General features: G+C 43.2%; 1 protein-coding gene across 2 annotated transcripts in view; it reads left to right on the plus strand.

Moving 5' to 3' along the window:
- The window catches only part of LOC109879572 (cytochrome P450 3A27-like), a 48216-nt gene extending 26528 nt beyond the window's left edge, over positions 1 to 21688 (plus strand). For both annotated transcript variants that reach the window (XM_031811625.1, XM_031811624.1), the window contains 7 exons: positions 3030 to 3178; positions 3460 to 3587; positions 3885 to 3963; positions 4155 to 4315; positions 4492 to 4718; positions 5043 to 5199; positions 21402 to 21688. In XM_031811625.1, the coding sequence (XP_031667485.1) occupies positions 3030 to 3178; positions 3460 to 3587; positions 3885 to 3963; positions 4155 to 4315; positions 4492 to 4718; positions 5043 to 5199; positions 21402 to 21524 (1024 nt within the window). In that variant the 3' untranslated portion in view covers positions 21525 to 21688. The remainder of the gene's footprint in view (positions 1 to 3029; positions 3179 to 3459; positions 3588 to 3884; positions 3964 to 4154; positions 4316 to 4491; positions 4719 to 5042; positions 5200 to 21401) is intronic.
- The last annotated feature ends 4315 nt before the right edge of the window (positions 21689 to 26003 follow it).

Genomic DNA, 26003 nt, shown 5'->3' on the forward strand with positions numbered 1-26003 from the left:
TGGTCAAAATTAATCGAAGTGTTTGCAAATGTATGAGGCTGTTTCTCGGTCTGATAACCTTCTAGAGCCACATTTATTTTATTTATTTTATTTATTTGACCAATTTACACATTTTTCAATTTGCAAACGTGTTAAAGATTGATACTGAGCCTAGCACTAGGCTAGACGCTAATGCTAGCTAGCTAGCTAACATCCCTGACCATGAGCTCACTAAACTACTCCTCCCTTGCTAATGAAGAGGGGGTCGGCTGTATGGAGAAAGAATCTTTCAGAATGAAAAAGGAGGAAGAGGAGGCTGTTATAGTGAAAAAAGAGAAAGAACCGTTTAGAGAGGAAGAGGATGCTATCTCAATAAAGGTGAAGGAGGAAGACGTTTTGGGAGTGAAAGAGGAGGAGACAGAATATCAGATTAACACCAGTGAGTACTGTCTTCAACAGGGACACAAACTATGCCGTTGTTGAACTAATGTGTGGTTTTTAAGGGGCATTCTACTGAAGTTCTACACTTGAATATGTTGTTCAGTACTATATAAATTGTTAAAGGGTCAATCTGCCATTGGTACATGTATTTTGGGGACTTTGAAATGAGATTTAATTATATAAACAGGCTTCTAAAATGTAATAATGGAGCATAATTTATACTTAAAATATCAAAGGGACACAAAAGGCATCCAATTAATTTAGAGATATTAATGCCACTTATAAGACCCTATCATTTTAGACATTTATTTATTTTATTTTTTATTTTACCTTTCTTTAACCAGGATCCATAAGACTGGTACGATATGTCATGAACCCAGACCCATAAGGCTGGTACGATATGTCATGAACCCAGACCCATAAGGCTGGTACGATATGTCATGAACCCAGGATCTATAAGGCTGGTACGATATTTTTATTTATTTTTTATTTTACCTTTATTTAACCAGGTAGGCAAGTTGAGAACAAGTTCTCATTTACAATTGCGACCTGGCCAAGATAAAGCAAAGCAGTTCGACAGATACAACGACACAGAGTTACACATGGAGTAAAACAGACATACAGTCAATAATACAGTATAAACAAGTCTATATACAATGTGAGCAAATGAGGTGGGAAGGGAGGTAAAGGCAAAAAAGGCCATGATGGCAAAGTAAATACAATATAGCAAGTAAAATACTGGAATGGTAGTTTTGCAATGGAAGAATGTGCAAAGTAGAAATAAAAATAATGGGGTGCAAAGGAGCAAAATAAATAAATAAATAAAAATTAAATACAGTTGGGAAAGAGGTAGTTGTTTGGGCTAAATTATAGGTGGGCTATGTACAGGGGCAGTAATCTGTGAGCTGCTCTGACAGTTGGTGCTTAAAGCTAGTGAGGGAGATAAGTGTTTCCAGTTTCAGAGATTTTTGTAGTTCGTTCCAGTCATTGGCAGCAGAGAACTGGAAGGAGAGGCGGCCAAAGAAAGAATTGGTTTTGGGGGTGACTACAGAGATATACCTGCTGGAGCGTGTGCTACAGGTGGGAGATGCTATGGTGACCAGCGAGCTGAGATAAGGGGGGACTTTACCTAGCAGGGTCTTGTAGATGACATGGAGCCAGTGGGTGTGGCGACGAGTATGAAGCGAGGGCCAGCCAACGAGAGCGTACAGGTCGCAATGGTGGGTAGTATATGGGGCTTTGGTGATAAAACGGATTGCACTGTGATAGACTGCATCCAATTTGTTGAGTAGGGTATTGGAGGGTATTTTGTAAACTTACATCGCCAAAGTCGAGGATTGGTAGGATGGTCAGTTTTCAAGGGTATGTTTGTGCACTATTGACTTTAGCTCTAGAACAGGTTTCCAAACTTTCAGAGCTCTAGGTCTGACGGTTCTTTGATTCTTCAAACGAAGGTAACTATAGCAGGCTCTGTGTGGCTGTAAGCCCCACCCTGTGTCACTCCATCCTTGCTGTGTGTGTGTGTGTGAGTTTTTCTTGCAAATCTGATGGGAGAAATGACTGATTTACAGTTCATGAGGGTTGCCTAATTACACTTATGAAGTTTTGGAAAGATCTGACTCTTTCAACCCTTCAAAACATCTGTTGGGAGAAATTACTGATTTACAGGTTTGCCTAATCACACATATGAAGTTTTGGAAAGATGTAACCTTTTTAACCCTTTGAAACATCCCTTATGACCCCAATTTCAGGCTCTTCTGGTTGACACAGGAAGCTGAAAGTAATATCCCCCTTGGGGTAGGCTCTTACAGAATTTTGAGTTTTAAGTCTTTACGTTAAGAACTGACTTATTTACAAAGGGTTGAATGATTGAGTGTTATTTCAGAAAATCACATAAAATATCAGAAATCACGAATTCCGAAACCCACCTTAACGGATTCGTCTGAACATTCCGCAACTGGATCAAAAACGTTAAAAAATATATATATATATATTTGAACATCACCAATTGTACATTGTACAATCTCTCTTAAATTATGATATGATGGTTCTTTTTTCCTGACACCGTAGGTTCATGTACTTTGATGTGAAGCGGTCAAATTAGCGCTCAATTTTCATTTTTGACTTTTAATCCCAGAAAAATGGCCTTAACTCAAAAAGCGTTGAGGCCTCGACGCCATCTTGTTTCGGTGCTAACAGCCCATTATGCCAAACCTATGCTCACCAAGTTTCGTCTTCGAAGTCTTTTCCGTTTAGGAGAAATGGTCATGTAGTGATTGGTGATGTTTTGTACATTTGCAATAAGAGTCCATTCGCCATCTGGTTGAATTTCCGAGAGACTTCGTTCGATGACTTCACGGAAGATCTGGCCCCGGTGCACGGCCCGCCGCCGTCTGCAAATTTTCCAAATATTTGCGAACGTCTAGTAAGGGACCGAACATTAGCAATATGGAGTTTCTCATCGATTATACAGCAAATGCCGAAAAGTGTGCCCTTTTATATGTAAGGGAGTAATAACAGCTGCAGGGAAGTCAGGCGCAGGAGAGCAGAAATGGGTCAGTAGTTGTGTAGTTGTGATCAGTAGTTGTGTAATTGTGGTTGTGTTGCAGGTTCTTTGGGCCCTACAGTATGGACGTGGTCACCAGCACAGCCTTCAGTGTGGACATTGACTCTCTGAACAACCCTTCAGACCCCTTCGTCTCCAACGTCAAGAAAATGACCAAGTTTGACCTTTTAAACCCACTGTTCCTCCTAGTCTGTGAGACAACACACGCACAGACACACACGGACGCAGAATTGTACTTTTTAATCATATGAAGTTGTACACCTTTCAATAAAAAGTTGCTCTCCTCTTCTCCTCTCCTGCCTCTCCTCTCCTCTCCTCTCCTCTCCTCTCCTCTCCTCTCCTCTCCTCTCCTCTCCTCTCCTCTCCTCTCCTCTCCTCTCCTCTCCTCTCCTCTCCTCTCCTCTCCTCTCCTCTCCTCTCCTCTCCTCTCCTGTCCTCCTCTCCTCTTCTCCTCCCCTCCTCTCCTTCTCCAGGTTTGTTTCCCTTCACTGGTCCTATCTTGGAGAAGATGAAGTTTTCTATCTTCCCGACTGCGGTGACAGACTTCTTTTACACCTCGCTGATTAAGATTAAATCTGGACGTGACACTGGGATCTCAACCGTAAACATGTTATATATTTATATTTGATTATGTTGTTTGTTTATGTTGGTGATGGTTGTGATTGGACCAGATCCATAAGAATATGTTTGTGTTGGATGTGATTGGACCAGATCCATAAGAATATGTTTGTGTTGGATGTGATTGGACCAGATCCATAAGAATATGTTTGTGTTGGTTGTGATTGGACCAGATCCATAAGAATATGTTTGTGTTGGTTGTGATTGGACCAGATCCAGTAGAATCGGTTTGTGTTGGATGTGATTGGATGGATTTGACCTCATGTCTTTCTGCTTCCAGAGTCGGGTGGATTTCTTACAAATGATGATCGACTCTCAGAAAGGCAGCGACACAAAGACAGGAGGGGAACAGACTAAAGGTACCTGCCGAACAAACACCTGTTAACTATTGTTACAAACACACACCTGTAAAATAATGTAACAAACACACACCTGTTACAAACACACACCTGAAAACTACAGTTACAAACACACACCTGGAAACTACTGTTACCAACACACACCTGGAAACTATTCTTCTCTCTCTCCCTCCCTCCCCCTCCCTCCACAGGACTGACTGATCATGAGATCTTGTCTCAGGCCATGATCTTCATCTTCGCTGGCTACGAGACCAGCAGCAGTACTATGAGTTTCCTGGCCTATAACCTGGCAACCAATCCCCATGTCATGACCAAACTGCAGGAGGAGATAGATACTGTGTTCCCCAACAAGGTAACCCCCACACCATGACCAAACTACAGGTGGAGATAGATACTGTGTGGGTGCCAGATATGTTGAGGTACTGATGTGTGTGTAACCCCGGTGTCAGATGAGGTGAGGTACTGATGTGTGTGTATCCCCGGTGTCAGATGGGGTGAGGTACTGATTTGTATGTAACCACGGTGCAGGCTCCAATCCAGTACGAAGGTCTGATGCAGATGGACTATTTGGACTGTGTGTTGAACGAGTCTCTGAGACTGTACCCCATCTCCCCGCGACTGGAGAGGGTCGCCAAGAAGACGGTGGAGATTAACGGCATCATCATCCCCAAAGACTGCGTTGTCCTGGTTCCCACGTGGACCCTCCACCGTGACCCAGAGATCTGGTCCGACCCTGAGGAGTTCAAACCAGAGAGGTACTGACCGCACGGTAACCACAATCTAACCATGACACAACCTTAATACAACGACAGTACAACCACAATTCAACCATAACATAACCACAATACAAAAACAATAGCATTTTATTCATTTTGCTAACCACAACTAGAGTGCATTATAATACTGTAGTGCAATGTGTTGTGTCTGAACCACAACCACAAATCAACTACAACACAATGTTTAATGTGTCTGAAACACAACCACAAATCAACTACAATACAATGTGTAATATTGACTGAACCAAAACCACAAATCAACTACAATACAATGTGTAATGTGTCTGCCCTCCCCTTGTCCAGGTTCAGTAAGGAGAACAAGGAGTCTATTGATCCGTACACGTACATGCCATTTGGGCCCAGGAACTGTATCGGGATGCGCTTCGCCCTGATCATGATCAAACTGGCCATGGTCGAGATCCTCCAGAGTTTCACTTTCTCCGTCTGCGACGAGACCGAGGTGAGACACTCACCTGAGCAGACAGAATATGACATCATCAAACATCAGTAGCAATCATTGATAGAGGCTGCACTTTCCGCAGCACCTGTTGGTCACCACCTGTTTTAACATGGTCACCACCTGTTTTTTGCATGGTCACCACCTGTTCTAAGATAGTCCGCACCTGTTTTAACATGGTCACCACCTGTTTTAACATGGACCTGTTTTAACATGGTCACCACCGTTTAACATGGACCTGTTTAACATGGTCACCACCTGTTTTTACATGGCCGCCACCTGTTTTAACATGGTCACCACTTGTTATAACATGGTCACCACCTGTTTAACATGGTCGCCACCTGTTTTAACATGGACCTGTTTTAACATGGTCACCGCCTGTTTAACATGGTCACCACCTGTTTAACATGGACCTGTTTAACATGGTCACCACCTGTTTTAACATGGCCACCACTTGTTATAACATGCACCTGTTTAAACATGGTCAGCACCTGTTTTAACATGGTCAGCACCTTTTTTAACATGGTCACCACCTGTTTTAACATGGTCACCACCTGTTATAACATGGACCTGTTTAACATGGTCACCACCTTTTTAACATTGTCACCACCTGTTTTAACATGGTCACCACCTGTTTAACATGGTCACCACCTGTTTTAACATGGTCACCACGTGTTTTAACATGGTCACCACCTGTTTTACATGGTCGCCACCTGTTTTAACGTGGTCACCACCTGTTGTAACATGGTCACCACCTGTTTTAACATGGTCACCGCGTGTTTTAACATGGTCACCACCTGTTTAACATGGTCACCACCTGTTTTAACATGGTCACCACCTGTTTTAACTTGGTCAGCGACTGTTTTAGCATGGTCACCACCTGTTTTACCATGTTCACCACCTGTTTTAACATGGTCAGCACCTGATTTAGCATGGTTTGCACATGTTACATGGTCACCACCTGTTTTAACATGGTCACCACCTGTTACATGGTCAGCGCCTGTTTTAACATGGCTACTGCCTGTTGTAACATGGTCACCACCTGTTTTAACATGGTCACCACCTGTTTTAACATAGTCACCACCTGTTTTAACATAGTCACCACCTGTTTTAGCATGGTCACCTCCTGTTTTAACATTGTCACCACCTTTTTTAACATGGTCACCACCTGTTTTACATGGACCTGTTTTAACATGGACCTGTTTTAACATGGTCACCACCTGTTTAACATGGTCACCACCTGTTTTAACATGGTCACCACCTGTTACATGTTCACCACCTGTTTTAACATGGTCAGCACCTGTTTTAGCATGGGTTGGACGTTACATGGTCACCACCTGTTTTAACATGGTCACCACCTGTTTTAACATGGTCAGCACCTGTTTTAACATGGTCACCGCCTGTTTAACATGGTCACCACCTGTTACATGTTCACCACCTGTTTTAACATGGTCAGCACCTGTTTTAACATGGTCACCACCTGTTTAACATGGTCACCACCTGTTTAACATGTTCACCACCTGTTTTTACATGGACAGCGCCTGTTTTAACATGGGTTGCACATGTTACATGGTCACCACCTGTTTTAACATGGTCACCACCTGTTTTAACATGGTCACCACCTGTTACATGTTCACCACCTGTTTTAACATGGTCAGCTCCTGTTTTAACATGGTCACCGCCTGTTTTAACATGGTCAGCACCTGTTTTAACATGGTCAGCACCTTTTTTAACATGGTAACCACCTGTTTTAACATGGTCACCACCTGTTACATGTTCACCACCTGTTTTAACGTGGTCAGCACCTGTTTTAACATGGTCACCACCTTTTTAACATTGTCACCACCTGTTTTAACATGGTCACCACCTGTTTAACATGGACCTGTTTAACATGGTCACCACCTGTTTTTACATGGTCACCACCTGTTTTAACATGGTCACCACTTGTTATAACATGGACCTGTTTAAACATGGTCAGCACCTGTTTTAACATGGTCAGCACCTTTTTTAACATGGTCACCACCTGTTTTAACATGGACCTGTTTAACATGGTCAGCACCTTTTTAACATTGTCACCACCTGTTTTAACATGGTCACCACCTGTTTAACATGGTCACCACCTGTTTTAACATGGTCACCACATGTTTTAACATGGTCACCACTTGTTTAACATGGTCACCACCTGTTTTAACATGGACCTGTTTTAACATGGTCACCACCTGTTTAACATGGAACTGTTTAACATGGTCAGCACCTGTTTTAACATGGTCAGCACCTTTTTTAACATGGTCACCACCTGTTTTAACATGGTCACCACCTGTTATAACATGGGCCTGTTTAACATGGTCACCATCTTCTTAACATTGTCACCACCTGTTTCAACATGGTCACCACCTGTTTAACATGGTCACCACCTGTTTTAACATGGTCACCACCTGTTTTAACATGGTCACCACCTGTTTAACATGGTCACCACCTGTTTTAACATGGTCACCACCTGTTTTAACATGGTCACCTCCTGTTTTAACATTGTCACCACCTTTTTTAACATGGTCACCACCTGTTTAAACATGGTCACCACTTGTTTTAACATGGTCACCACTTGTTATAACACGGACCTGTTTAAACATGGTCAGCACCTGTTTTAACATGGTCAGCACCTTTTTTAACATGGTCACCGCCTGTTTTAACATGGTCACCACCTGTTATAACATGGACCTGTTTAACATGGTCACCCCCTTTTTAACATTGTCACCACCTGTTTTAACATGGTCACCACCTGTTTAACATGGTCACCACCTGTTACATGTTCACCACCTGTTTTAACATGGTCAGCACCTGTTTTAACATGGTCACCACCTGTTTTAACATGGTCACCACATGTTTTAACATGGTCACCACCTGTTTAACATGGTCACCACCTGTTTTAACATGGACCTGTTTTAACATGGTCACCACCTGTTTAACATGGAACTGTTTAACATGGTCACCACCTGTTTTTACATGGTCACCACTTGTTTTAACATGGTCACCACTTGTTATAACATGGACCTGTTTAAACATGGTCAGCACCTGTTTTAACATGGTCAGCACCTTTTTTAACATGGTCACCACCTGTTTTAAAATGGTCACCACCTGTTATAACATGGACCTGTTTAACATGGTCACCACCTTTTTAACATTGTCACCACCTGTTTTAACATGGTCACCACCTGTTTAACATGGTCACCACCTGTTTTAACATGGTCACCACATGTTTTATCATGGTCACCACCTGTTTAACATGGTCACCACCTGTTACATGTTCACCACCTGTTTTTACATGGTCAGCACCTGTTTTAACATGGTCAGCACCTGTTTAACATGGTCACCCCCTTTTTAACATTGTCACCACCTGTTTTAACATGGTCACCACCTGTTTAACATGGTCACCACCTGTTACATGTTCACCACCTGTTTTAACATGGTCACCACCTGTTTTAACATGGTCACCACATGTTTTAACATGGTCACCACCTGTTTAACATGGTCACCACCTGTTTTAACATGGACCTGTTTTAACATGGTCACCACCTGTTTAACATGGAACTGTTTAACATGGTCACCACCTGTTTTTACATGGTCACCACTTGTTTTAACATGGTCACCACTTGTTATAACATGGACCTGTTTAAACATGGTCAGCACCTGTTTTAACATGGTCAGCACCTCTTTTAACATGGTCACCACCTGTTTTAACATGGTCACCACCTGTTATAACATGGACCTGTTTAACATGGTCACCACCTTTTTAACATTGTCACCACCTGTTCTAACATGGTCACCACCTGTTTAACATGGTCACCACCTGTTTTAACATGGTCACCACCTGTTTAACATGGTCACCACCTGTTACATGTTCACCACCTGTTTTTACATGGTCAGCACCTGTTTTAACATGGTCAGCGCCTGTTTTAACATGGTCAGCACCTGTTTTAACATGGTCAGCACCTGTTTTAACATGGTCACCACCTGTTTTAACATGGTCACCACCTGTTTTAACATGGGCCTGTTTTAACATCGTCACCACTTGTTATAACATGGACCTGTTTAAACATGGTCAGCACCTGTTTCAACATGGTCAGCACCTTTTTTGACATGGTCACCACCTGTTTTAACATGGTCACCACCGGTTATAACATGGTCACCACCTGTTGAACATGGTCACCACCTGGTTTAACATGGTCATACCCTGTTTTAACATGGTCAGTGACTGTGTCAACATGGTCACCTTATGTTTTCTCATGGTCAAAGCTTGTTTTAACATGGTCACAGCCTGTTTTAACAGGGTCACCATTCATTTTAACATGGTCTCTGCCTATACTAACATGGTCACCACCTGTTTTAACATGGTCACCACCTGTTACATGTTCACCACCTGTTTAACATGGTCACCACCTGTTTAACATGGTCAGCACCTTTTTTAACATGGTCACCACCTGTTTTAAAATGGTCACCACCTGTTACATGTTCACCACCTGTTTTAACATGGTCAGCGCCTGTTTTAACATGGTCACCACCTGTTTTAACATGGTCAGCACCTGTTTTAACATGGTCACCACCTTTTTAACATTGTCACCACCTGTTTTAACATGGACCTGTATTAACATGGTCACCACTTGTTATAACATGGACCTGTTTAGACATGGTCAGCGCCTGTTTTAACATGGACCTGTTTAACATGGTCACCACCTTTTTAACATTGTCACCACCTGTTTTAACATGGTCACTACCTGTTTAACATGGTCACCACCTGTTTTAACATGGTCACCACCTGTTTTAACATGGTCACCACCTGTTTAACATGGAACTGTTTAACATGGTCACCACCTGTTTTTACATGGTCACCACTTGTTTTAACATGGTCACCACTTGTTATAACATGGACCTGTTTAAACATGGTCAGCACCTGTTTTAACATGGTCAGCACCTTTTTTAACATGGTCGCCACCTGTTTAACATGGTCACCACCTGTTTTAACATGGTCACCACATGTTTTAACATGGTCACCGCCTGTTTAACATGGTCACCACCTGTTTTAACATGGACCTGTTTTAACATGGTCACCACCTGTTTAACATGGAACTGTTTAACATGGTCACCACCTGTTTTTACATGGTCACCACTTGTTTTAACATGGTCACCACTTGTTATAACATGGACCTGTTTAAACATGGTCAGCACCTGTTTTAACATGGTCAGCACCTTTTTAACATGGTCACCACCTGTTTTAACATGGTCACCACCTGTTATAACATGGACCTGTTTAACATGGTCACCACCTTTTTAACATTGTCACCACCTGTTTTAACATGGTCACCACCTGTTTAACATGGTCACCACCTGTTTTAACATGGACCTGTTTTAACATGGTCACCACCTGTTTTAACATGGTCACCACATGTTTTAACATGGTCAGCGACTGTTTTAACATGGCCAGCACCTGTTTTAGCATGTTCACCACCTGTTTTAACATGGTCAGCACCTGATTTAGCATGGTTTGCACATGTTACATGGTCACCACCTGTTTTAACATGGTCACAACCTGTTACATGGTCAGCACCTGTTTTAACATGGTCAGCGCCTGTTTTAACATGGCTACTGCCTGTTGTAACATGGTCACCACCTGTTTTAACATAGTCACCACCTGTTTTAGCATGGTCACCTCCTGTTTTAACATTGTCACCACCTTTTTTAACATGGTCACCACCTGTTTTACATGGACCTGTTTTAACATGGACCTGTTTTAACATGGTCACCACCTGTTTAACATGGTCACCACCTGTTTTAACATGGTCACCACCTGTTACATGTTCACCACCTGTTTTAACATGGTCAGCGCCTGTTTTAACATGGTCACCACCTGTTTTAACATGGTCACCACCTGTTTTAACATGGTCAGCACCTGTTTTAACATGGTCAGCACCTGTTTTAACATGGTCACCACCTGTTTTAACATGGTCACCACCTGTTTTAACATGGGCCTGTTTTAACATCGTCACCACTTGTTATAACATGGACCTGTTTAAACATGGTCAGCGCCTGTTTTAACATGGTCGGCACCTTTTTTAACATGGTCACCGCCTGTTTTAACATGGACCTGTTTTAACACGGTCACCACCTGTTTAACATGGTCACCACCTGTTTTAACATGGTCACCACATGTTTTAACATGGTCACCACCTGTTTAACATGGTCACCACCTGTTTTAACATGGACCTGTTTTAACATGGTCACCACCCGTTTAACATGGAACTGTTTAACATGGTCACCACCTGTTTTTACATGGTCACCACTTGTTTTAACATGGTCACCACTTGTTATAACATGGACCTGTTTAAACATGGTCAGCACCTGTTTTAACATGGTCACCACCTTTTTAACATTGTCACCACCTGTTTTAACATGGACCTGTATTAACATGGTCACCACTTGTTATAACATGGGCCTGTTTAGACATGGTCAGCGCCTGTTTTAACATGGACCTGTTTAACATGGTCACCACCTTTTTAACATTGTCACCACCTGTTTTAACATGGTCACCACCTGTTTAACATGGTCACCACCTGTTTTAACATGGTCACCACCTGTTTTAACATGGACCTGTTTTAACATGGTCACCACCTGTTTTAACATGGTCACCACCTGTTTTAACATGGACCTGTTTTAACATGGTCACCACCTGTTTAACATGGAACTGTTTAACATGGTCACCACCTGTTTTTACATGGTCACCACTTGTTTTAACATGGTCACCACTTGTTATAACATGGACCTGTTTAAACATGGTCAGCACCTGTTTTAACATGGTCAGCACCTTTTTTAACATGGTCACCACCTGTTTAACATGGTCACCACCTGTTTTAACATGGTCACCACATGTTTTAACATGGTCACCACCTGTTTAACATGGTCACCACCTGTTTTAACATGGACCTGTTTTAACATGGTCACCACCTGTTTAACATGGAACTGTTTAACATGGTCACCACCTGTTTTTACATGGTCACCACTTGTTTTAACATGGTCACCACTTGTTATAACATGGACCTGTTTAAACATGGTCAGCACCTGTTTTAACATGGTCAGCACCTTTTTTAACATGGTCACCACCTGTTTTAACATGGTCACCACCTGTTATAACATGGACCTGTTTAACATGGTCACCACCTTTTTAACATTGTCACCACCTGTTTTAACATGGTCACCACCTGTTTAACATGGTCACCACCTGTTTTAACATGGACCTGTTTTAACATGGTCACCACATGTTTTAACATGGTCACCACCTGTTTAACATGGTCACCACCTGTTTTAACATGGTCACCACCTGTTTTAACTTGGTCAGCGACTGTTTTAACATGGCCAGCACCTGTTTTAGCATGTTCACCACCTGTTTTAACATGGTCAGCACCTGATTTAGCATGGTTTGCACATGTTACATGGTCACCACCTGTTTTAACATGGTCACAACCTGTTACATGGTCAGCACCTGTTTTAACATGGTCAGCGCCTGTTTTAACATGGCTACTGCCTGTTGTAACATGGTCACCACCTGTTTTAACATAGTCACCACCTGTTTTAGCATGGTCACCTCCTGTTTTAACATTGTCACCACCTTTTTTAACATGGTCACCACCTGTTTTACATGGACCTGTTTTAACATGGACCTGTTTTAACATGGTCACCACCTGTTTAACATGGTCACCACCTGTTTTAACATGGTCACCACCTGTTACATGTTCACCACCTGTTTTAACATGGTCAGCGCCTGTTTTAACATGGTCACCACCTGTTTTAACATGGTCACCACCTGTTTTAACATGGTCAGCACCTGTTTTAACATGGTCAGCACCTGTTTTAACATGGTCACCACCTGTTTTAACATGGTCACCACCTGTTTTAACATGGGCCTGTTTTAACATCGTCACCACTTGTTATAACATGGACCTGTTTAAACATGGTCAGCGCCTGTTTTAACATGGTCGGCACCTTTTTTAACATGGTCACCGCCTGTTTTAACATGGACCTGTTTTAACACGGTCACCACCTGTTTAACATGGTCACCACCTGTTTTAACATGGTCACCACATGTTTTAACATGGTCACCACCTGTTTAACATGGTCACCACCTGTTTTAACATGGACCTGTTTTAACATGGTCACCACCCGTTTAACATGGAACTGTTTAACATGGTCACCACCTGTTTTTACATGGTCACCACTTGTTTTAACATGGTCACCACTTGTTATAACATGGACCTGTTTAAACATGGTCAGCACCTGTTTTAACATGGTCACCACCTTTTTAACATTGTCACCACCTGTTTTAACATGGACCTGTATTAACATGGTCACCACTTGTTATAACATGGGCCTGTTTAGACATGGTCAGCGCCTGTTTTAACATGGACCTGTTTAACATGGTCACCACCTTTTTAACATTGTCACCACCTGTTTTAACATGGTCACCACCTGTTTAACATGGTCACCACCTGTTTTAACATGGTCACCACCTGTTTTAACATGGTCACCACCTGTTTAACATGGTCACCACCTGTTTTAACATGGTCACCACCTGTTTTAACATGGACCTGTTTTAACATGGTCACCACCTGTTTAACATGGAACTGTTTAACATGGTCACCACCTGTTTTTACATGGTCACCACTTGTTTTAACATGGTCACCACTTGTTATAACATGGACCTGTTTAAACATGGTCAGCACCTGTTTTAACATGGTCAGCACCTTTTTTAACATGGTCACCACCTGTTTAACATGGTCACCACCTGTTTTAACATGGTCACCACATGTTTTAACATGGTCACCACCTGTTTAACATGGTCACCACCTGTTTTAACATGGACCTGTTTTAACATGGTCACCACCTGTTTAACATGGAACTGTTTAACATGGTCACCACCTGTTTTTACATGGTCACCACTTGTTTTAACATGGTCACCACTTGTTATAACATGGACCTGTTTAAACATGGTCAGCACCTGTTTTAACATGGTCAGCACCTTTTTTAACATGGTCACCACCTGTTTTAACATGGTCACCACCTGTTATAACATGGACCTGTTTAACATGGTCACCACCTTTTTAACATTGTCACCACCTGTTTTAACATGGTCACCACCTGTTTAACATGGTCACCACCTGTTTTAACATGGACCTGTTTTAACATGGTCACCACATGTTTTAACATGGTCACCACCTGTTTAACATGGTCACCACCTGTTTTAACATGGTCACCACCTGTTTTAACTTGGTCAGCGACTGTTTTAACATGGCCAGCACCTGTTTTAGCATGTTCACCACCTGTTTTAACATGGTCAGCACCTGATTTAGCATGGTTTGCACATGTTACATGGTCACCACCTGTTTTAACATGGTCACAACCTGTTACATGGTCAGCACCTGTTTTAACATGGTCAGCGCCTGTTTTAACATGGCTACTGCCTGTTGTAACATGGTCACCACCTGTTTTAACATAGTCACCACCTGTTTTAGCATGGTCACCTCCTGTTTTAACATTGTCACCACCTTTTTTAACATGGTCACCACCTGTTTTACATGGACCTGTTTTAACATGGACCTGTTTTAACATGGTCACCACCTGTTTAACATGGTCACCACCTGTTTTAACATGGTCACCACCTGTTACATGTTCACCACCTGTTTTAACATGGTCAGCACCTGTTTTAGCATGGGTTGCACGTTACATGGTCACCACCTGTTTTAACATGGTCACCACCTGTTACATGTTCACCACCTGTTTTAACATGGTCAGCACCTGTTTTAACATGGTCAGCACCTGTTTAACATGGTCCCCACCTGTTTAACATGGTCACCACCTGTTTTAACATGGTCACCACCTGTTACATGTTCACCACCTGTTTTAACATGGTCAGCACCTGTTTTAACATGATCACCACCTGTTACATGTTCACCACCTGTTTTAACATGGTCAGCACCTGTTTTAACATGGTCACCACCTGTTTAACATGGTCACCACCTGTTTAACATGGTCACCACCTGTTTTAACATGGCCACCACCTGTTACATGTTCACCACCTGTTTTTACATGGTCAGCGCCTGTTTTAACATGGTCAGCACCTGTTTTAACATGGTCAGCACCTGTTTTAACATGGTCACCACCTGTTTTAACATGGTCACCACCTGTTTTAACATGGGCCTGTTTTAACATCGTCACCACTTGTTATAACATGGACCTGTTTAAACATGGTCAGCGCCTGTTTTAACATGGTCGGCACCTTTTTTAACATGGTCACCGCCTGTTTTAACATGGACCTGTTTTAACACGGTCACCACCTGTTTAACATGGTCACCACCTGTTTTAACATGGTCACCACATGTTTTAACATGGTCACCACCTGTTTAACATGGTCACCACCTGTTTTAACATGGACCTGTTTTAACATGGTCACCACCTGTTTAACATGGAACTGTTTAACATGGTCACCACCTGTTTTTACATGGTCACCACTTGTTTTAACATGGTCACCACTTGTTATAACATGGACCTGTTTAAACATGGTCAGCACCTGTTTTAACATCGTCAGCACCTTTTGTAACATGGTCACCACCTGTTTTAACATGGTCACCACCTGTTATAACATGGACCTGTTTAACATGGTCCCACCTTTTTAACATTGTCACCACCTGTTTTAACATGGTCACCACCTGTTTAACATGGTCACCACCTGTTTTAACATGGTCACCACCTGTTTTAACTTGGTCAGCGACTGTTTTAACATGGCCAGCACCTGTTTTAGCATGTTCACCACCTGTTTTAACATGGTCAGCACCTGATTTAGCATGGTTTGCACATGTTACATGGTCACCACCTGTTTTACATGGACCTGTTTTAACATGGACCTGTTTTAACATGGTCACCACCTGTTTAACATGGTCACCACCTGTTTTAACATGGTCACCACCTGTTACATGTTCACCACCTGTTTTAACATGGTCAGCACCTGTTTTAGCATGGGTTGCACGTTACATGGTCACCACATGTTTTAACATGGTCACCACCTGTTACATGTTCACCACCTGTTTTAACATGGTCAGCACCTGTTTTAACATGGTCAGCACCTGTTTAACATGGTCCCCACCTGTTTAACATGGTCACCACCTGTTTTAACATGGTCACCACCTGTTACATGTTCACCACCTGTTTTAACATGGTCAGCACCTGTTTTAACATGATCACCACCTGTTACATGTTCACCACCTGTTTTAACATGGTCAGCACCTGTTTTAACATGGTCACCACCTGTTTAACATGGTCACCACCTGTTTAACATGGTCACCACCTGTTTTAACATGGCCACCACCTGTTACATGTTCACCACCTGTTTTTACATGGTCAGCACCTGTTTTAACATGGTCAGCGCCTGTTTTAACATGGTCAGCACCTGTTTTAACATGGTCAGCACCTGTTTTAACATGGTCACCACCTGTTTTAACATGGTCACCACCTGTTTTAACATGGGCCTGTTTTAACATCGTCACCACTTGGTATAACATGGACCTGTTTAAACATGGTCAGCGCCTGTTTTAACATGGTCGGCACCTTTTTTAACATGGTCACCGCCTGTTTTAACATGGACCTGTTTTAACACGGTCACCACCTGTTTAACATGGTCACCACCTGTTTTAACATGGTCACCACATGTTTTAACATGGTCACCACCTGTTTAACATGGTCACCACCTGTTTTAACATGGACCTGTTTTAACATGGTCACCACCTGTTTAACATGGAACTGTTTAACATGGTCACCACCTGTTTTTACATGGTCACCACTTGTTTTAACATGGTCACCACTTGTTATAACATGGACCTGTTTAAACATGGTCAGCACCTGTTTTAACATCGTCAGCACCTTTTGTAACATGGTCACCACCTGTTTTAACATGGTCACCACCTGTTATAACATGGACCTGTTTAACATGGTCCCACCTTTTTAACATTGTCACCACCTGTTTTAACATGGTCACCACCTGTTTAACATGGTCACCACCTGTTTTAACATGGTCACCACCTGTTTTAACTTGGTCAGCGACTGTTTTAACATGGCCAGCACCTGTTTTAGCATGTTCACCACCTGTTTTAACATGGTCAGCACCTGATTTAGCATGGTTTGCACATGTTACATGGTCACCACCTGTTTTAACATGGTCACAACCTGTTACATGGTTAGCACCTGTTTTAACATGATCAGCGCCTGTTTTAACATGGCTACTGCCTGTTGTAACATGGTCACCACCTGTTTTAACATAGTCACCACCTGTTTTAGCATGGTCACCACCTGTTTTAACATGGTCAGCACCTGTTTTAACATGGTCTGCACCTGTTTTACATGGACCTGTTTTAACATGGACCTGTTTTAACATGGTAACCCCTTGTTTAACATGGTCACCACCTGTTTTAACATGGTCAGCACCTGTTTTAACATGATCACCACCTGTTACATGTTCACCACCTGTTTTAACATGGTCAGCACCTGTTTTAACATGGTCACCACCTGTTTAACATGGTCACCACCTGTTTAACATGGTCACCACCTGTTTTAACATGGTCACCACCTGTTACATCAAATTTCAAATCAAATCAAATTTATTTATATAGCCCTTCGTACATCAGCTGATATCTCAAAGTGCTGTACAGAAACCCAGCCTAAAACCCCAAACAGCAAGCAATGCAGGTGGAGAAGCACGGTGGCTAGGAAAAACTCCCTAGAAAGGCCAATACCTAGGAAGAAACCTAGAGAGGAACCAGGCTATGTGGGGTGGCCAGTCCTCTTCTGGCTGTGCCGGGTGGAGATTATAACAGAACATGGTCAAGATGTTCAATGTTCATAAATGACCAGCATGGTCGAATAATAATAAGGCAGAACAGTTGAAACTAGAGCAGCAGCACAGTCAGGTGGAAGTTGAAACTGGAGCAGCAGCATGGCCAGGTAGACTGGGGACAGCAAGGAGTCATCATGTCAGGTAGTCCTGGGGCATGGTCCTAGGGCTCAGGTCAGTTGAAACTGGAACAGCAGCATGGCCAGGTGGACTGGGGACAGCAAGGAGTCATCATGTCAGGTAGTCCTGGGGCATGGTCCTAGGGCTCAGGTCCTCCGAGAGAGAGAAAGAAAGAGAGAAGGAGAGAATTAGAGAACACACACTTAGATTCACACAGGACACCGAATAGGACAGGAGAAGTACTCCAGATATAACAAACTGACCCCAGCCCCCCGACACATAAACTACTGCAGCATAAATACTGGAGGCTGAGACAGGAGGGGTCAGGAGACACTGTGGCCCCATCCGAGGACACCCCCGGACAGGGCCAAACAGGAAGGATATAACCCCACCCACTTTGCCAAAGCACAGCCCCCACACCACTAGAGGGATATCTTCAACCACCAACTAACCATCCTGAGACAAGGCTGAGTATAGCCCACAAAGATCTCCACCACGGCACAACCCAAGGGGGGGGGGGGGCGCCAACCCAGACAGGATGACCACAACAGTGAATCAACCCACTCAGGTGACGCACCCCCTCCAGGGACGGCATGAGAGAGCCCCAGTAACCCAGTAAGTCAGCCCCTGTAATAGGGTTAGAGGCAGAGAATCCCAGTGGAAAGAGGGGAACCGGCCAGGCAGAGACAGCAAGGGCGGTTCGTTGCTCCAGAGCCTTTCCGTTCACCTTCCCACTCCTGGGCCAGACTACACTCAATCATATGACCCACTGAAGAGATGAGTCTTCAGTAAAGACTTAAAGGTTGAGACCGAGTTTGCGTCTCTGACATGGGTAGGCAGACCGTTCCATAAAAATGGAGCTCTATAGGAGAAATCCCTGCCTCCAGCTGTTTGCTTAGAAATTCTAGGGACAATTAGGAGGCCTGCGTCTTGTGACCGTAGCGTACGTATAGGTATGTACAGCAGGACCAAATCAGAGAGATAGGTAGGAGCAAGCCCATGTAATGCTTTGTAGGTTAGCAGTAAAACCTTGAAATCAGCCCTTGCTTTGACAGGAAGCCAGTGTAGAGAGGCTAGCACTGGAGTAATATGATCAAATTTTTTGGTTCTAGTCAGGATTCTAGCAGCCGTATTTAGCACTAACTGAAGTTTATTTAGTGCTTTATCCGGGTAGCCGGAAAATAGAGCATTGCAGTAGTCTAACCTAGAAGTGACAAAAGCATGGATTAATTTTTCTGCATCATTTTTGGACAGAAAGTTTCTGATTTTTGCAATGTTACGTAGATGGAAAAAAGCTGTCCTCGAAATGGACATGTTCACCACCTGTTTTTACATGGTCAGCACCTGTTTTAACATGGTCAGCGCCTGTTTTAACATGGTCAGCACCTGTTTTAACATGGTCAGCACCTGTTTTAACATGGTCACCACCTGTTTTAACATAGTCACCACCTATTTTAACATGGGCCTGTTTTAACATCGTCACCACTTGTTATAACATGGACCTGTTTAAACATGGTCAGCACCTGTTTCAACATGGTCAGCACCTTTTTTGACATGGTCACCACCTGTTTTAACATGGTCACCACCGGTTATAACATGGTCACCACCTGTTGAACATGGTCACCACCTGGTTTAACATGGTCATACCCTGTTTTAACATGGTCAGTGACTGTTTCAACATGGTCACCTTCTGTTTTCTCATGGTCTCAGCTTGTTTTAACATGGTCACAGCCTGTTTTAACAGGGTCACCATTCATTTTAACATGGTCTCTGCCTATACTAACATGGTCACCACCTGTTTTAACATGGTCACCACCTGTTACATGTTCACCACCTGTTTTAACATGGTCAGCACCTGTTTTAACATGGTCACCACCTGTTTAACATGGTCACCACCTGTTTAACATGGTCACCACCTGTTTTAACATGGTCACCACCTGTTACATGTTCACCACCTGTTTTAACATGGTCAGCACCTGTTTTAGCATGCGTTGCACATGTTACATGGTCACCACCTGTTTTAACATGGTCACCACCTGTTACATGTTCACCACCTGTTTTAACATGGTCAGCGCCTGTTTTAACATGGTCACCACCTGTTACATATTCACCACCTGTTTTTACATGGTCAGCACCTATTTTAACATGATCACCACCTGTTTTTACATGGTCAGAACCTATTTTAGCATGGTTTGCACATGTTACATGTTCACCACCTGTTTTAACATGGTCAGCACCTGTTTTAACATGGTTTGCACATGTTACATGGTCACCACCTTTTTAACATGATCACCACCTGTTGTAACATGGTCATCCCCTGTTTTAACATGGTCAGCGCCTGTTTTAGCATGGTTTGCACATGTCACATGGTCACCACCTTTTTAACATGATCACCACCTGTTGTAACATGGTCATCCCCTGTTTTAACATGGTCAGCGCCTGTTTTAACATGGTCACCTTCTGTTTTCTCATTGTCAAAGCTTGTTTTAACATGGTCACAGCCTTTTTTTACAGGGTCACCATTCATTTTAACATGGTCTCTGCCTATACTAACATGGTCACTGCCTGTTTTAGCATTGTCAGCTCCTGTTTTAACATGGTCAGTGCCTGTTTCAACCTGGTCACCAGCTGTTTAACATGGTCACTGCCTGTTTTAGCATTGTCAGCTCCTGTTTTAACATGGTCAGTGCCTGTTTCAACCTGGTCACCGCCTTTTAAACATGGTCACTGCTTTTTTCAACATGGTCACCACCTGTTTAACATGATCACTGCTTGTTTCAACATGGTCAACACCTGTTCAACATGGTCAGTGCCTTTTTAAAATTGTCAGCACCTGTTTTAACATGGTCATCATCTGTTTTAACATGGTCTATTATTCTATTTAGATCCTGTTGGAGATGGACAACCAAGGTTATGTTCTGTTATTCCCTATAGAACCTGTTGGAGATGGACAACCAGGGTTATGTTCTGTTCTGTTCTGTTCTGTTATTCCCTATAGAACCTGTTGGAGATGGACAACCAGGGTTCTGTTCTGTTCTGTTCTTCCCTATAGAACCTGCTGGAGATGGACAACCAATGTTATGTTCTGTTCTGTTATTCCCTATAGAACCTGTTGGAGATGGACAACCAAGGTTATGTTTTGTTTTGTTATCCTCTATAGATCCCATTGGAGCTGGACAAGCAGATTCTGCTGATTCCAAAACGACCAATCAAATTGAGGCTGGAGCCCCGTAGCAACACCTCTAGCAACACCACCACCACTCTGAACAGTCCAACGACATGAACCAAATGCAGGAGTACCCTACCCTGGAGTACCCTACCCTACTCTAAAGTACCCTACCCTGGAGTACTATCGATCGATCACACCATCCACCTATAACTCTTTCTACTAGACCCTACCCTAGAACACAAACAGCACCCTACCCTACCCTAAAGTACCCTACCCTACCCTAGAACACAAACAACACCCTACCCTACCCTAAAGTACCCTACCCTACCCTAAAGTACCCTACCCTAAAGTACCCTACCCTAAAGTACCCTACCCTACCCTAAAGTACCCTACCCTAAAGTCCCCTACCCTACCCTAAAGTACCCTACCCTACCCTAGAACACAAACAGCACCCTACCCTACCCTAAAGTACCCTACCTACCCTAGAGTACCCTACCCTACCCTAAAGTACCCTACCCTAGAACACAAACAGCACCCTACCCTACCCTAAAGTACCCTACCCTAGAACACAAACAGCACCCTACCCTACCCTAAAGTACCCTACCCTAGAACACAAACAGCACCCTACCCTACCCTAAAGTACCCTACCCTAGAACACAAACAGCACCCTACCCTACCCTAAAGTACCCTACCCTAGAACACAAACAGCACCCTACCCTACCCTAAAGTACCCTACTCTACCCTAGAACACAAACAGCACCCTACCCTACCCTAAAGTACCCTACCCTAGAACACAAACAGCACCCTACCCTACCCTAAAGTACCCTACCCTAGGCCACAAACAGCACCCTACCCTAAAGTACCTTAGCCTACCCTAAAGTACCCTACCCTACCCTACCCTAAAGTACCCTACCCTAGAGTACCCTACCCTAACTACAGCACCCTACCCTATCCTAGAGCATCCTACCCTGGAGGACCCTACCCTACCCTAGAGCCCCCTACCTAGAATACCCTACCCTACCCTAGAGTACCATACCCTACCCTAAAGTACCCTACCATAGAGCCCCCTACCCTGGAGGAACCTTACCCTCCCCTAGAGCACCAAACCCTAGAACACCCTACCCTACCCTAGAGTACCCTACCCTAGAACACCCTACCCTAGAACACCCTACGCCACCTTGGAGAACCCTACCCTACCCTGGAGCACCCTACCCAAGAACACCCTACCCTAGAGTACCCTACGCTAGAGAGTACCCTACCCTATCTATCTATCATATATGAGTCTATCTATCTATCTATCTATCTATCTATACTGAACAAAAATCTAAACGCAACATGGAACAATTTAAAAGATTTTTCTCTGCTACAGTTCACTTAAGGAAATGTAACAATTGAAATAAATAAATTAGGCCCTAATCTACAGATTTCACATGACTGGGCAGGGGTGCAGCTATGGCTGGGCCTATGAGGGCATATGTCCACCCACTTGAGAGCCAAGCCGACCCACTGGGGAGCTAGGCTCAGCCACTCAGAATGAGTTTTTCCAAAAGGGCTTAATTACAGATAGAAATACTCCTCCGTTCGCCCCCTCCCCCGCTGATGATCCGCAGGGGAAGAAGCCGAATGTGGAGATCCTGGGCTGGCGTGGTTACAAGTAGTCTGCGGTTGTGATTCCGGTTGGGACATAGAGCCAAATTCTCTAAAACAACTTTGGAGATGGCATATGGTAGAGAAATGAACATTCAATTATCTGAAAACAGCTCTGGTGGACATTCCTGCAGTCAGCATGCTGACTGTGGCATTGCGTTGTGTTGTGTGACAAAACTGCACATTTTAGAGTGGCCTGTTATTTCCCCCAGCACAAGGTGCACCTGTGTAATGATCGTGTTGTTTAATCAGCTTCTTGATATGCCACACCTGTCAGGTTGATGGACTCTCTTGACAAAGGATAAGATGCTCACTAACAGGGATGTAAACAGATTTGTTGACAACATTTGAGAGAAATAGGCTTTTTGTGCCCATGTAAAAATTCTGGGATCTTTTATTTCAGCTCATGAAACGTTTTTGTTAAGTATATCACTATCTATCTATCTATCTATCTATCTATCTATCTATCTATCTATCTATCTATCTATCTATCTATCTATCTATCTATCTATCTATCTATCTATCTATCTATCTATCTATCTATCTATCTATCTATCTATCTATCTATCTATCTATCTATCTATCTATCTATCTATCTATCTATCTATCTATCTATATCACTTTATCTATCTATCTATTGGCAACTGAATATTCAGTCCTTACCCTAACCCTGCTATAGGCTACTGAATATTCAAGTCCTGACCCTGCTATAGGCTACTGAATATTCAGTCTTTACCCTAACCCTGCTATAGGCTACTGAATATTCAAGTCCTGACCCTGCTATAGGCTACTGAATATTCAGTCTTTACCCTAACCCTGTTATAGGCTACTGAATATTCAGTCCTGACCCTGCTATAGACTACTGAATATTCAGTCCTGACCCTGCTATAGGCTACTGAATATTCAGTCCTAACCCTGCTATAGGCTACTGACTTTTCAGTCGTGACCCTGCTATAGGCTACTGAATATTATTCAGTCGTGACCCTGCTATAGGCTACTGAATATTATTCAGTCCTGACCCTGCTATAGGCTACTGAATATTCAGTCCTGACCCTGCTATAGGCTACTGAATATTCAGTCCTGACCCTGCTATAGGCTACTGAATATTCAGTCCTGACCCTGCTATAGGCTACTGAATATTCAGTCCTGACCCTGCTATAGGCTACTGAATATTCAGTCCTGACCCTGCTATAGGCTACTGAATATTCAGTCCTGACCCTGCTATAGGCTACTGAATATTCAGTCCATACCCTAACCCTGCTACAGGCTACTGAATATTCAGTCCTAACCCTGCTATATGCCACTGAATATTCTGTCCTGACCATGCTATAGGCTACTGAATATTCAGTCCTGACCCTGCTATAGGCTACTGAATATTCAGTCCTGACCCTGCAGCTGATTATAGTTACTACTTAATATAATATGATAATAAGACTGCATTCATGATGAATGTTCAGTTCAGTCAGTTCAATCAGAAATTACCTTTAAAATGGCACATAGCTGACAAAGCGCTGGGATTGAATCCTGGTCTCAGTCTCATGCTTGGTTTGAGTAGGACTCAGAAACCCATTTCCACCAGATAAAAGAGAGATAGTAATACTATGGATGCATTAGAGGTACATGTCTTGTTAAAGTTATTCACCAGGAGGTATTAAATCCATGGCATGATGTCTTGTCTGGATCCTGCACACTGCTGGCTGGTGGCTGGAATTCTCCTAGAATGTAGAACTCTAGCTGGTGTTCTCTAGAACTGTACTCTCATTCTGTTCCTCTGGGTGTTCTGCTGTCCAGTCATTCCAAAATAGAATCTTTACTGTCTGTTGAGATGATCCCTGCAGCTGCTTGGTTTTAACTTTAATCATCACAAACCAATAAAATCATCACACTAATGAACACGGTCGTCTGTGTATTTATTAATATTCATAAGACAAAACACACAAAATATACATGAGAACAATCAATATAGATTGATTTGTGTTATTTATCAAGACATACTGTATTTATAATTTCATTCAGCTAGGCCTAATTGTAGTGTGACGACTTGGTCATCCACACATGTTTCTTTTCAGATCCCAATACCGCCCCTGTGTGGCCGTTGGATGTAAATACACAGCCCAGGTCCCATTACAAACTATTAATCCACTTTCCATATTTTACAGCTCTTGTACTTTCTGCATTCATAACAACAGTGCAGAGAATCTCTGGTCGTGAAGTTCACCTCCTTCACACAGAATAAAGTTCACCTCCTTCACACAGAGCAAAGTTCACCTCCTTCACACAGAGCAGAGTTCACCTCCTTCACACAGAGCAGAGTTCACCTCCTTCACACAGAGCAGAGTTCACCTCCTTCACATAGAGCAAAGTTCACCTCCTTCACATAGAGCAAAGTTCACCTCCTTCACACAGAGCAAAGTTCACCTCCTTCACATAGAGCAAAGTTCACCTCCTTCACATAGAGCAAAGTTCACCTCCTTCACACAGAGCAAAGTTCACCTCCTTCACATAGAGCAAAGTTCACCTCCTTCACACAGAATAAAGTTCACCTCCTTCACACAGAGCAGAGTTCACCTCCTTCACACAGAGCAGAGTTCACCTCCTTCACACAGAGCAGAGTTCACCTCCTTCACACAGAGCAGAGTTCACCTCCTTCACACAGAGCAGAGTTCACCTCCTTCACACAGAGCAGAGTTCACCTCCTTCACATAGAGCAAAGTTCACCTCCTTCACATAGAGCAAAGTTCACCTCCTTCACACAGAGCAGAGTTCACCTCCTTCACATAGAGCAAAGTTCACCTCCTTCACATAGAGCAAAGTTCACCTCCTTCACACAGAGCAAAGTTCACCTCCTTCACATAGAGCAAAGTTCACCTCCTTCACACAGAGCAGAGTTCACCTCCTTCACACAGAGCAGAGTTCACCTCCTTCACATAGAGCAAAGTTCACCTC

This window comes from Oncorhynchus kisutch, unplaced genomic scaffold, assembly GCF_002021735.2.
Source record: "Oncorhynchus kisutch isolate 150728-3 unplaced genomic scaffold, Okis_V2 Okis01b-Okis20b_hom, whole genome shotgun sequence".
NCBI lineage: Eukaryota > Metazoa > Chordata > Actinopteri > Salmoniformes > Salmonidae > Oncorhynchus > Oncorhynchus kisutch.